General features: G+C 34.7%; 1 protein-coding gene across 1 annotated transcript; it reads left to right on the top strand.

The window, feature by feature from the left end:
- Positions 1-1,353: 1,353 nt before the first annotated feature.
- On the top strand, positions 1,354-4,405 carry LOC115721373 (membrane-associated 30 kDa protein, chloroplastic). Its single transcript, XM_030650657.2, has 11 exons — positions 1,354-1,664; positions 1,857-1,984; positions 2,086-2,196; positions 2,293-2,357; positions 2,461-2,542; positions 2,644-2,718; positions 2,982-3,052; positions 3,145-3,227; positions 3,381-3,445; positions 3,734-3,808; positions 4,056-4,405. Exons 1-11 carry the CDS (start codon positions 1,547-1,549, stop codon positions 4,170-4,172), a joined length of 990 nt encoding a protein of 329 aa, XP_030506517.2. The 5' UTR covers positions 1,354-1,546; the 3' UTR covers positions 4,173-4,405.
- Positions 4,406-15,306: the final 10,901 nt, after the last annotated feature.

Raw genomic sequence — 15,306 nt, 5'->3', positions numbered from 1 at the left:
CTGTAAGGAACAAAGACTATAAAAGGCTGAAACGAGGATGAGTGGCTTTTGAAGGAAATTGCCCTTAAATAGCATAACCCTCACATAACTAAGGCAAGCTAAGTCAGTATCAGTCATATCCTTTGCATTTAATAAGGAATAGGGTAGCTGCACAAAGGGTTGGAAAAGAACATCATGCAGAACCCAATTGCTACAGATAGCAGTTAATGAGATATTCAAATCCCATTTGACAAAGAGAATAACAATCGGACTATATATTGATTTAAGAGAGTTCCCATTACAACACATAACTTTGAAAGTACATTGATCAGACAACAATTTAATGGGATATCCGAAGAAATACCTAAATTTATCAATAAAATCCCAGTTTTCCTGAGGCGATTTGACAGTGAATAGGGATTTTTGGAAGAGGAATTCAATACTTGTAAGAGCTTCATTTATATCGGTACGGATTTGCAATTTGGGGAGGTGGCTGGAGTTATTGCTGATTCGACTGGGGTGGTTGGGCTGTATCAGGGAGATGACATCGACGCGGCTCGGAAGCGACGAGCTGCCTTGGGATTCGGTTGAGGACGAATCGGAGCCACCATGATCGTGGGATCTGGAGCTGGGTAAGGGTTTCACCATGTGGAAACGAGATGTTAGGAAGTGTGAACTCACCGGGAATGGAGAAGAAACTTTGTTCATACTGTGAAAGGGCTGCGAGAGAGAGAAAGGAAAACGAAGAGTCTGGAAACTCATAATTCCTTTACTTATTACAAGTTAGTCCTCTCAATTGCTTCCATTCTATGCTTTAACTAATCAACGTAGTATGAGGGGCACGAAAGATTTTGTAATAAAATAATCAACTTTGATTCTCTCGTACTCATAGCATCTCCAACTAAGAAAAAAAAAAATGAGCTCTAACTATGAAAAAATGAAAAATGAGCTCTCTATATGGATAGGGGCCTCTTAGGGATTAGGGAACTTCATATTTTTTGCTAATTTTTTTTAATATTATTTTAATAAAAGAACTATTACCTTTTTTTATTATTTTAACAAATTAATTTATATTTAATAAATTATAAAAAGTTGACTATTATTCGTGGTTTTGGTATATATAGGAGGTTTTTAATTTTTTTTAATGATTTGGTATATTGTAATTATTTAAATCATTTATAAATTTTCCAAAAAAATTAAATAGATTACGATACAGAAATATTTTGTTTCACTACTATTTTTCCTTATACTAAACTACGAACCTTATTTTTATTGGAAGATTCAAAAAATTTATATGTCCAAAAAAAGTTATACTAAAAGACTTTCTTCAAAAAAAAAAAAAAAAAAAAAGACTTTCTTTTCACAAAATAATAATAATAATTGAATCTTTCAAAAAAATAAAAATAAATAATAATTGAATATAAATTTGCACAAAATGTGTAAAGAAAGAAAAATAAAAAGGAAAAATCTGGTAAAAAGATTAAAATGAAATGAAGGTATAAGAAAGAGGAATGGGTTGATTAAAGAGAATCTGGAAAGTGGATCATTCTTGCTCCGTCTTCCTAAAATGGCTACGAGTACGACAGTGCATCCGGTTGTAAGCTCAAGCATACTTTCACTAAGGCCTTCTTCTTCTTCTTCTCAAGGACTGCCACCCTGCAAATCTTTGTTTCTCGGTTATGGTGGTAATACTTCTTATTTACTATCTTTTTCCTATTTCCTTTCTGGGTTTCTCGAAAGTTTCAATTTTGATATTGATACGAGTACCACCGCCTTGCCTTGTTTTTTGAGAAAATAGCAGCTGGGTTTTCGTTTTTCTCTGTAATAGTCTCCATTTTTTTTTTTTGAACATTGTAATAGTCTCCATTTTATTGCAGTTGAGGCATTAAAAGTCCCTAGGCTACGTATAGCTCACTCGACTAGATTTAGGCGTAATTGTCATGGTGGGGGTGGTGCTCTTGGTTCTCAGATGAATCTCTTTAGTCGATTTGCTAGAGTTATCAAGGTAATAATTCAAAGATAAAGAAGATACGTACACGTATTTAGATATAATTGATGTCAATTTGTCATAATGAGTTTGTGTGATTAATTTTCTGGCAAATGTAGTCATATGCTAATGCGATCTTAAGCTCGTTCGAAGACCCTGAGAAGATTTTGGACCAAGCTGTTACTGATATGAACAATGATTTAATAAAGATGCGTCAAGCTACTGCACAAGTACGTTTATCACATTAATTTGTGTTGTTTTCACAGTGGTGCAATGCAAGTATATTTTCTAAGAGAATTCCTCAATTATGTTTTCAATTTATGAAGGTTTTGGCATCTCAAAAGCAGTTAGAGAACAAATATAAATCTGCCCAGCAAGCCTCTGAAGATTGGTATTTTTATTTATTTATTTATTTTTTCTGTAGTGATCTGTTTATTGCTCAGTAGTGTAAATGTTATACGCCTATTTTCTCTTAAAGCTTTCTCTGATAATAGGTACAGACGGGCACAACTGGCTCTTGGAAAAGGAGATGAGGATCTTGCCAGGGAAGCTCTTAAGCGTCGGAAATCATATGCTGTATGAATTTTTCGATGATAGAACTGTAAGTATAATTTGGTTTTTGGTACATTTGAATGATGTTTTGATTTAGCCTTCTTTTGCTTGTTTGTTCTATGCAGGACAATGCTAATACTTTGAAGACTCAGCTTGATCAGCAGAAAAGTGTTGTTGATAATCTCGTCTCTAACACAAGGGTCAGTACCAGGATTTTATTCTTGTAATGCGTATTTCTGGCTGGCCTAATCTGAACATTATGGCTTAAATTATTGAGGCAAAAAGAAAAGGCGTAGATGGTTAAAATGGTAAAATTGGGTTTTAGTTTTAGATGATGTGCTGAAGGGGAAAACATTTTGATACATCTAGTTAAGTTTTTACCCCTTTGCCAATAGGGAAGAGCTGAGTGCTTGAAATATTCTATGTGTGGTTGATTCTCATTTAAGATTTTCTTTTCCAACAGCTTTTAGAGAGCAAGATACAGGAGGCAAGGTCGAAGAAAGATGTTCTCAAGGCTCGAGCTCAGTCTGCAAAGTTTGTTTCTAGCTCCTCATCTGTTAATATTTTTTTCCCCTTTGGTGTAACCAGCAGTTCAATTTTATACTAATCCAGTATATTCGGTACAGGACATCAACTAAAGTGAGTGAATTGTTGGGTGATGTGGACACAAGTAGCGCTCTCGATGCTTTCAACAAAATGGAAGAAAAAGGTTTGTTTCGATCTTTTAATGTTTTTTCCTATAAAATATGGCACGTCTCATGGTTATATAGTTTGGTAGTGTTTAATTACTTTGATTTTGTCCTTCTGTTTCTGCGACATATTTAAAGAGTAGCTAAATTGATCTTGTTTCTACCCTTCGCAGTTCTGACCATGGAGTCTCAAGCTGAAGCTTATAGCCAATTAGCAACCGATGATCTTGAGGGAAAGGTAAAAAAATCCTTATGTTTGAGGGCAGGAACAACTAAACTAAGAATCACCTCACTGTTACAACCATCAATAAGCCTCTCTGTTATGATTGATTATATATTTATATATATATATATGTATGTATGTATTACCCTTAAGAAATAGAGCTGGAACAGATACAAATTCATCAACATCTTTCATTACACCAAATAAGAATATCTTTCAATTCAATGCCTTTAGGACTGCTATTTATATGGAATACGCTAAAGCCTGATGTTTACTTGGATATTACTTTTTACCTATATACAGTTCCGTTTGCTAGAGGGCTCTTCTGTTGATGGTGATCTTGAAGACTTAAAAAAGGAACTCTCTGGGAGCTCAAAGGTAATTAATTGCTTACCACTCTCCATTCATTAATTTCCAAGTTTTGTTCTGTCCAATGCCAGTGTCCTTTCAGTGATACTTGAAATAATCTTTGAGAATTTGATCCTAAAGAGAAAGTGTTCTGTTCTTTCTCTTGACAATCACATTATAGTGTCATGGTCAGTTGTTGAAAATGAGAGAAACAATGATGGTTTGGAGTTTGGACTGTTGAGATAACTTAATGATCTTTATTCATTTCATTCTTCAGAAAGTGGAGCTTCCACCTGGGAGAACTGCCATCCCCATAAACACCGTGCTTCCTTTACGCGACTCGGATATTGAGAAGGAGTTGAATGAACTCAGAAGAAAAGCAAAGGACTTCTAGAGTCCAGATATTCTCTGCTAATGCATTCATTCCTTCCCCCACGCCAAAAAGTTTTGAATATATAGTAGTATACAATAAAATTCTATAGAAGGTTTGTTTTATTTACTAATATATATATATGATGTATTTGCATAGTGAACAGTAGGCAATTTCATTGAAATCATGTACATTAGCTCATAATAAACATAATTGTTAAGCAACAATAATCAATGCTATTTACATTTTTGCATGAAGGTAGAGATCATATTTAACGTTTCTAAGTAATCATCTTTTCTTTTTCATCGGAAAACATTTATGCATAATTTGTTTTGGAAATTCAATTAAAAGCATATTGTTCTTGCAAAACAAAAGTGGGGTACAAATGTACAATACATTCGACTTTAGCTGTTTAGAGTTGTGCAAACATGTTGGCCAACCAACCCTATTTTTTAGGGCATGGCCGACCAATGACCTCTTATGGCTAGCTAGGTATGTTCTTACTGTTGGGTTTTATGCCCTAAATAAAACTCTTTACAATCTGATTAGTTATCAATATATGAAATTTGAAGTGATTGATGTTTGCATGAATTTTACATGCTAATGGTTTAATATGTTTAATATGTTTATTACATTCATACACACAAAATCAGTTAAATCCAGATCATATGTTTATTCACAATTACAGTATCGTCAACACAGTGGAATGTAATTGTGATCATATGAATCAAAAGTTTTGGTCCCTGTTTCATCAGTGTTATTGGATTTACACTGATGTGATAATCAGCGATAATGTATACTTACACTTGGAGTAAGTGTTATGTTCCTTCCAGGACATTAGTAAAGTATACTAGTTTCGAATGTATGGAGTATACATTGGACTGGACCGATATTGCAACTAAGTTAAGATATACAAACTTAACGTTACACATATCTTTCCAAGTCAATATCAGTAGTTGATCTTAAGATTAAAAGAATCTAAATCCTGATATGCTTGGGCTCAACTCAGGAGTGCTATTCATGTTCTTTGATTTATTAGTTAAGCCTACTTTTGGGTCAGGGTGATACGTATATTTTGGGAACATGATAGTATGATTGAGTGGGAGTGCTGAACATAAATATGGAATCTATAGCTTCTACTGGTGTATAGAAGTCAAGTGATGATTCCCTTCGAGCTTAGCAAATAGAAGTAAATGGATGAGCTCTTGTTTAACTGACTAATTATACTCTTGTTTAACTGACTAATTATTAGATCACTAAACACCATTTACAGGTAGCTAAGTGTTTTAAGGGGCAAAATACATTGAGGGGTGAGAACGGTAAAGAAATCCCATCTCGATGTAGATCATCTATATAGAGGATCTTTAAATCACAATAAGATTATAACAATGGTTAAATGAGATAGTATATTGATATCGTGGAACATACAATATGCTCTATATAAGTCTGAGAGTGCAATTCTAAGTTCTAAGAGTGGATTCAACGAAGAATTAATAAGTAGGAATTTACTTGGTAAATTTGGTTCACTTATTGGAAGCTCAGCATATAGATTCATGGTCCCCATTCTAGTTGAGAACATTCTGCTTGTAAGACTCATTAATTGATTCGTGATTGATCAATTATAATTCTAAAGTTAGACTATGTCTAATTTTATGAATTTTCACTAAGTAGGGGTGAAATTGTAAGGAAAAGAGTTTTCTAGGTTTATTTATTTATTAATGGACTTTATATGTCTAATTAATAATTAAATTAAATGACAATATTATTTAATAATCTATTTTAGTTATTAAATAATTAGTTTTGGCATTTAAAAGGTTAGAATTGGAAAATTGGCGTTTTTGAGAAAATAGAGATAAAATTTGATAAAATTGCAAAATTAAGTGAGGCCCAATAACACCATATGGCCGGCCACTTAATGTTGATTTTTCAAATTAATATTTTCATTATTTTAATGCCAAATAAATCCTAACCTAGACCTAGTAGTTGCCTATAAATAGAAAGTGATGGCTCAGTCAAATCACAAGTTTTACACAATGCTTTCATTAGTTTTCTGACAGAATTTTCTCTCTTCAGAAAAACTGAGCCTTCCCTCACTTTCTACCTTGGCCGAAATACCTCTCTCTCTTTTCCCTTCATCTTTTTCGTGACCCTAGTGAAAGAGTAAGTGCCCACACACAGCAAGCAGTAACTCAATCATAGATTGGAAGACTGTGAAGGATCAAAACTTAAAGAAGAAGGACATTCGGGCTCAAATCTTGATTATACTCTGCTACAGAAAGGAATCAAGGGTTAGAGATCTGAGTGGAAGGAGACATTAATTCCGCTGCATCAATGTAAGGTTTTCTTAACTTTATATGTGTTTAATTTATCGTTTTAGAAAGTTCTTATTTAGGATGTTAATAAACATACTTGTGAGTAGATCTAACATCCTGGTAAAATAATTCCCAACACTTACCAGCCTCGATATGTGCCTCTTAGTCATTCGATGTGTATGTCAGCCTTTCTATGTGCCTATTAGCCTTTCTATGTGCCTACCAATATTTCTATGTGCCTGCCAGCTTTTTTATCTTCTTTGTACAACTTTCCTTACAAAGGTCAAGCCTCCTTGGTCAAACAGGCCTCTTTGGTCTGACAACCACTTTTTGGTCGATCAGCTTATTCTCAAGGCTTGTCGGCCTACAAACTTACCCAGGCCAGCCTATAGGCTTCTTTTGGCCAGGCATGGCAAGTCAAGGTCCTAATGGCCTGCTTAAATCATTTTGCTTATTGTTTGGTAGTTTTCCTCGATTTCTTTAGAACTCTTGACAGTTGACATGTCGTGTAAGATGATTTTGTCCTATTATTGACAAATTATATTTCACGTGTCCTCAGTCTTGACCATGTGGACATGCCACGTATAACAATGTGTTTTTTAACTTGTTCATTAAAGTTAACCAATTAGATTGGTCTAACATGTTCATCTTGGGAACACGGTAGTGCAATTGAGTGGTAGTGCAATTGAGTGGGAGCACTAGTCATAAATATGGAATCTATAACTTTTATAATCACATAGAATTGAAACGATAGTTTCCTTAGAACTATGGCTAAACGAGTTGAAATGGTGGAGTACTTATTTCAGTAATTATATTAGTTTACTGGAATATCATTTACAAGTAGCTAAGTATTTTAAGGATAAAATATACTGAAGGGTAAAACTATAAAATTCTTCTTACTCGATGTAAATTATCTTTAGAGGATCATTGATTATTTAGATTGAAACAATGGATAATTTATAGCGTATCTATACTTGGTATAGAGCGTTCTATGTAATCAAGAATGCAATTCCAAATCTATAGTGGAGTCAGGAGGAATTAATAAGATAGAGAATTTATTCGGTAAATTCTAAAACTACTTGTTGGGAGCTTGATTATGTAGGCCTACGGTCTCCACAGTCCACACTACTTGAGATAATATTGTCTTGTAGAATTAATTAATTGATTTTATTAATCGATTAGAATTCTGAATAAGACTATGTCTTATTTATGAGTTTCACTAAGCAAGGGCAATTTTGAGAAGAATAAGAGATTTTAAGATTTGTTTATTAATTAAGAAACTATGAAAGGTTTAATTAATAAATAAGTTAAATGAAAATTTTATTTGATAATTAATTATAATAATTAAATAGATAAAATTGGCATTTATAAAGTTAGAATGAAAAATAGTAATTTTGAAAAGAAAGAGAAAGTCTTATAAAATGGTCAAATTAAAACCTATGGGCCCACATAGTATTTCGACCATATGGTTTAAATTATGAATAATTACATAAGACACCATTTTTTGTAAAAAAATTACATTTTTTTATATTTAATGAATTTTTTTTTTACAATTTTACGATTTCTTGTAAAAATAACACGAAAATAACAAAAAAACTACATAAAAGTAACATGAAAATAACATCTAAATAACAACAAAAAATAACATACATGTAACAAAAAATCAACAACAAATTAACATGAATATAACATAAAAAGACCGTATTTTCTGTAAATAAAATCAAAAAATTCATAAAAATATTTAAAATTCTGTGAAACCGTTTTTTTGTTGTTTTTGTGCATTTGTGAAATTATCCCTTTAAATTAAGCCAATTTTTATCCTTTTTTTATTCTATTTAAACTCTAAATCTAACCCTAAAGTCACCATATAAATAGAATATGACAGTTCTTATTTTTATAATACTATTGACTCACTTTGTTAGGCAAAATAGAAAATAAAAGGAGCTCTCATAATTTCAAAATCTCGTCTTCTACTTCTTGTTAATTTTGAATCACTTGAGTGATTGAGTAATTGCCCATACATGTCAAGGCAAAACTCAAGATAGTGTGCAAGACTATGTAGTCTTTTTGTTACCTAAAGGAGAATTCAGGTTCAGATCTTGATCATACTCTACAATTAAAAGGAACAAGGGTTAGAGATCCGAACGGAAGGAGCCATATTATTATGTTACCATCAATGTAAGGTTTTATATACCTTTATGTGTTTAATTCATTATTTTTAAGAAATTCATATTTAGGATGGTAGACTATAGAATTATTATCCAACATACATGTTAGTAAATTTAGATCTTGGTAAAATATTTCCAACATAAATAGGACGTTGACGATGCCTCAGTGGAAACCCACCTGCCCTAGGTTGAGTCCCAGGTCGCCTCCTATTCTCATTTCTGTGAGAAGGCTTCGGTTGATCATTTGGTTGTTCATTTTTAGGGGGACCCTCAGTTTCCTCAGGTTGTTCTTCTTGAGCCGTCTCTTGCCTCCTGGTTCGTGAGTCGCGAGGCCTACCTCGTGGTCTACTCACTCCTAGATCAAGTTAGTTTTGTGCATTGTTTTCCTGTGCCACCCTGGCTGCGGCTGCCTCCTATTCCAACTTAGCATTTTTTTCAGTTTGCCTCTCCCAGGCGTCGCCTGAGGTGACGATTTTCCAACTTGGCAATCGGTACGTATCGCGTGGGATCATATGCACCATCATTCATGGGTTGAGCACCACCAACACTTATGTTGGGTTCTTCATTTCCTATTTATGGGTTTTGGCCACCTTCACGTTGAGTCCTTCTTGAACGTGTGGGCTGTGTATTTTGGCCACCTTCATGATGTTAGGTCCTTCTTGAATGCGTGGACCGTGTAGATCGTGAATTGGGAGGCCTCCGTGAGCCCATTGGTTCTTTTCTAAGATGGTGAGTAGTCTCCTCAGGATGAGTATCAACATTTTCTCCGTTATCAGCCATGGAGAAAGATTTTTCTTTTAGTTAGGAGGTTTTTTCTGAGCTTTTTTCACGTAAGCTCTCAATGAGAGTACCAAACTGTTAACGCAGATTTTTGTTAACGATAATAAAGCCTATTTCGTGATTAATTTGCATAAAAATTATAAAAAATAAAAGAAGAAAATAAAACATGAATCTTTTTACGTGGTTTTGTAGTTAAAATTCTACATAGTCCACGAGTCAATCTCATTCAGATTATTCTGATACAAACTAGGGTTCTTTTCTCTCAAAGATTTTTCGTCCCTTTTTCAGTACGTTCTGCCCCTATTTATAGTAACATAGGGTGGCAGTTAATTACAATCAGATACGAATCCCACAATAATATTTCCCGAAAATTGTAGGCTTTAATTATGCACCATGTAAATAAATACAGTTATAAATTAAAAATCATACAATTGTCATTTATCTACTTTTACTGGGTCAATACTGGCGTGGATTTAGATACGCTGCAAAGTGTATCTCGCTGGGGCATCTCACTAAGAACTTGAATAGCAACAATAATCCTGGTCACTTGAGCTGGAGCTTTTCCCATGTCTTTTCAAGATTAAAAATGTAAATCTCGTCGTTTCTGCAATTGAAGACATAACGCTCCTCTGACAATCGCAGTTCTTGGTGACAAGGTGAATCTCAATAGTCAACATCATTTGAATGTCAGCTTTTATCTGAGAGGGCTGACTCGACGGAGCAGTGGATCTCATTGAAAGATGTCTAGAGCTAATTAGTGAAGGTACCATGACGATGCCTTCCCATAGCGAGATGTATGCCTCGCTATCTATCACTTAGGTTCTTCCAGTTGTGATACTTAGTTAGTACAATGTAAATTATATGCTAAGTGTTCTAATAGTCAACATGTCTCGTCACCACCTTTTTATACGTAGCGAGGTTGGTGCCTCGCTTTGTATTACTGATGTCATCCTTATGATTGTGTCTTCTGACGTGAAACGGTTTCTCGTCAATGCACGAAATAGTTTGCACATCCTTATCTCGCTTAAGACTTCACAATCAGGGTTATAGATATACTCTTTCAACTCTGCATTTAATGAGTTATTTCATTTTAATATCCTTTAGTATAAATGTTATTATATTTTTTGATTCGTATTCTCCAAGGTTGACGGTGCAGAAGGATAATACTGCCAGCTATTATCAGTCAAACTATAACAATTTGTACCATTATATTCGTTAGAGTTGTTTTGTATATTCCTCTGTTCACTCTCTTTTAATGTTATTAGTTTGTTAATAACCTAGTCAATCTTTTCCTTGATTGTAGTATATATCAGTATTCCTTCTTGTAAATGTACATGCCTATATAAAGGCTCTTTATCAATTAATAATATCAATTGCTTTCAACATTTACATGGTATCAATAGCCTTTGATCTTTAATTTTTTCCCCCTTCGTGTTTCCATTTATCACTATGGCCACCAATCAATTAAATAATGCTCAAGATCCCACCCAACCTTTCATTCTTCTTCACCTTCCAAATACCATCAAACTCACATCTACCAACTATCTTGCTTGGAAAACTCAAATCCAGGCACAACTTTTGGGTGAAGATCTTTATAAATATGTTGATGGCACTTTCCCTTCCCCTCCTGCTAATATTACCACCAATAACGTCAAGGCGGCTAATCCCAATACTCTCACTTGGTTCCGTCAAGATCGACTAGTCTTCGGCGCACTTGTCGGCACTCTTTCTCATGATCTTGTTCCTCTTGTCTCTCAAACAACTACTACTCATGAAGCCTAGACAATTCTTCAATCTACTTATGCTAACCCTTCTAGGGGTCACTTCAAGCAAATAAAAGATCGTTTGGAAAAATTAACTAAGAGAACTCTCACAATTAGTGAATATATGCAAGCAATAAAACAATGCACCGATCAACTTGCAGCCATGGGAAAACCAATGGATAAGGATGATAATGTTGATAAAATTTTTAAAGGTCTGGATTATGAAGCTTACAAATCAGTCATTGATGCTGTTAATGGTCGTGATACAGTTATCTCATTTGAAGAACTACATGAAAAATTAATCATGAAGGAGCTTGTTACAAGCCAATCATCAACTCCCTCCTCGTCTGTATTCCCCATCACAGCCATGGCTGCCCAACCTAAATCTCCTGCTACCACTAACAAGCCATGGGCTGCTCCACCTGTTGGGTTTTATGTCCTAAATAAAACTCATTTCAATATAATCAGATTTACTTATTAATATAGATCACAAATAACATTTAATGTTGCATGGTTCACATGATTTATTTCATGATTATATGTACATAATGTATGAATTCATCTGAAACCCTATTCACATACTTGATCCTGTTTATTGTGTTGTCAACACTTTGGAAAGTAAACTTGACTATGTGAATCAAGTTTCCTAGATTTATCAAACACAGGGTTTTACTGATATGATAATCTACAACAAGAGTTTACTTGCATTTGGAGAAATGCTATGTTCTTTCCAGAACATTGGTTAAAGTAAAGCTCAGGTTGGATGCATGGAGTATGCATCGGAAGGGACCGATATTGAACTTTGACTTAGATTTATTAAACTTACCGTAATATCTATTCAAGTCAATATCGCCCAGTTGATCCTAGATCAAATGATCTTAATCCTGTTATGATTAGGCTCAATCTCAAGAGGCTATTTGTGTTCTTTGATTTGTTAGTTAAGCCTACTTTTGGGTCAGGGTGATACGTACATTTTGGGAACACAGTAGTGCAATTGAGTGGGAGCGCTAACATAAACATGGAATCTATAGCTTCTATCTGGCGAATAGTAAGTAAAGGATGATCTCCTTCGAGCTTGACCAAACGAAAATAAATGGTGGAGTACTCATTTCACATAAGCTGAAATATCATTTATACGGGGTCAAGTGTTTTAAGGATAAAATACATTGTAGGGTGTAACGGTAATCTAATCCCTTTACAGTGTAGATCATTCATATAGAGGGTCATTGATCAAATTAGGATTATAACAATGGATAACTAATGATGTGTCTATATGGTGGAACATATAGAGCATTCTATATGCTGAGAGTGCAATTCTAAGTTCTATGCGTGGATTCAACGAAGAATTAATAAGTCAGTAAATTTACGTTATAAATTCTTGATCTGCTTATTGGAAGCTCGGTTATATAGACCCATGGTCCCCCCACTAGTTGAGATAATATTGCTTGTAAGACTCATATAATTGGTTTTGATTAATCAATTATAATTCTCAAATTAGACTATTTCTATTTGTGAATTTTTCACTAAGTAAGAGCGAAATTGTAAAGAAAGAGTTTTAGGGGCATATTTGTTAATTATGATACTTTGTATGGTTCAATTAATAAATATGATAAATGACAATATTATTTAATAATTATTTATAGTTTTTTTTTTTGATGAATCAGGTGAAAATTCATTGCACAAACTCATATTTACATACAAGCACCATAATATGGCCTCAATAATTTCTATACAATTTATCTACAAACAATCAAACCATTCTCTATCTTTGTTTTTTACTTTTTTTGGCATTACAACCATCAATCTAGTTTTCACATTTTTCTTCAGCTGTTGCAGAAGCTCTGCTGGCTGCTGAGTTTTTTCGTTCCATATCAGGTTGTTCCTGCTTCTCCATATCAGGTATACCAATGCCGTGATGCATACTGCTTTGACTCCTTTCCTGAATCGGTTTTGCCTTGCCTTGTGTATGATCTTTATCAAATTACCCAATGTATCTGCCTTAGTGTGCCATTTGAGCCAGTCCTTCAGCATTTGCAAACATTGCTGGGAAAACTGGCACTTAAAAAACAGATGATCAATGTTTTCTTCTGCAATTTTGCAGCAGGGGCAGGTGTTGGAATCTGTCACCTTGAACTTATACAATCTGTCTTTAGTTTTTAACCTGTTCAACATAGCTAACCAGGTTAGGAAACTATGTTTTGGGATGTTTAATCGTGACCACACTTCATTACTCCATGGTACTCTGTCATGATCAGTTACCAAGACTCGATAACCAGCTGCTACTTTGAATTCTGTTCTTGTAAACTCTTCAATCTGTAGCTTTTCCTTTACTATATCCCTTATATCCACCATTTTTCTCCAGTACCAGCTACTGGTTTGTGGGACTTTATATTCCCACCAGTTATGATGCTTGATGTAGACACAATGTACCCATTTCACCCAGAGATTGTCCTTCTTGTTTGCCACTGCCCAAACATGCTTAAACATTGCTGCAGTATTCCATTGAGCAACATTCAGCAAGCCTAAACCTCCTTCTTTTTTCGCTTTACACAAACTTTCCCATGCAGCTGAACCAGCCCCTATCATTACACTCTTTCCTGTCCATAAAAAACTCCTACACACTCCTTCTATCTCTTTAATCACTTTCTTAGGGAGGATCATGATTTGACTCCAATACATATGTATTGTGAGGAGAACCGAATTAACCAATACTAGTCTGCCTGCAAAAGACAAGTTTCTGGTTGACCAAACTCTAATTCTCTTTGTCATTTTCTGAGCAAGGCTGATACAATCCCCTGCTGCTATTTTCCTTGCACAGATGGGCACCCCAAGATAGTTGAAAGGCTCCTCCTGCCTAGAAAAACCAGTCATATCCAAAACACGTTTAATCTCTTTTTCATCCATTCCACTGAAGTATATTGCAGATTTTGCATTATTTGGTGTTAAACCCGAAGACTTAGAGAATAATTTCAGCCCTTGCATCAAGAGATAAATGCTTTTAAAGTCCCCTCTACAAAATAGAAGCACATCATCCGCAAAGCTCAGATGATTGAGCTGCATTTCAGCACACCTTTCATGAAAACCAAAGTCCTCCTTCTTCCCAATTTTGCTCATAATCCTACTAAGATACTCCATCCCCAGAACAAATAGTAAAGGGGACATAGGATCACCTTGTCTCAAACCCCTTCTTGCTTCAAAAAAACCATGCATAGAACCGTTAAACATCAAGGAAAATTTAGGAGTTCTAATACATGTGGAGATTAATCTTATAAATTTCTCTGGGAATTTCAAATGACTCAACATTTCTTCCAGGAAATCCCAATCCATTGTGTCATAAGCCTTTTGAAGATCAAGCTTGATCATGCAATTAGGCTTAGACCCTTTCCTACCATAATTCCTAATGAGATCTTGGCATATCATGATGTTATGTGCTATATATCTACCTTTTATAAATCCACCCTGATTTAGAGAGACTAAATTGGGGAGGATATTCTTGAGTCTTGTACAAATCAGCTTGGTAGCAACTTTATATAACACATTACAACAAGATATAGGCCGAAAATCACTCACTTTATTAGGACATGTAATCTTAGGAATTAGAGTAATAACAGTTGAGTTAATCTCTTTTAAAAGATTACCTGATCCCAAGAAAGAAGAAATAGCATCGCATACATCATTTCCCACTAGCTCCCAATTATCTTGGAAGAACCAACTTCCAAATCCATCTGGTCCCGGACTTTTCCCCCCTGGGATGCTAAACACAGCTGCTTTAATTTCTTCCTTAGTGAACTCTGTCATGAGAAAATTCGCTTGCTCTTCTGTAATCACAGGCCCTTCTTGAATCACCCTTGTCTTCACTATCTGCCTCCCCTGCATTTTATTTCCTAGCAGATCAGTATAGTACTGAAGGAAAGCCTCTGTGATTTGGACTGGATTCTCGACTCTTTCCCCGCTAGCATTAACAATAGAAAGAATCCTGTTTTGCCTTCTCCTTTCTCGAATACTTGAATGGAATAATGAAGTGTTAGAATCACCTTCCTTTAACCAATGAGCCTTAGCTTTTTGTTGCAAAAAGGATGTTAACACTTTATACTTATCTGCATATGATTCCCGAGCCTCTCTCTCTTGGTTTTGC

Source organism: Cannabis sativa, chromosome 2 (genome assembly GCF_029168945.1).
Source record: "Cannabis sativa cultivar Pink pepper isolate KNU-18-1 chromosome 2, ASM2916894v1, whole genome shotgun sequence".
NCBI lineage: Eukaryota > Viridiplantae > Streptophyta > Magnoliopsida > Rosales > Cannabaceae > Cannabis > Cannabis sativa.
This window is presented reverse-complemented; position numbering and strand designations above follow the sequence as displayed.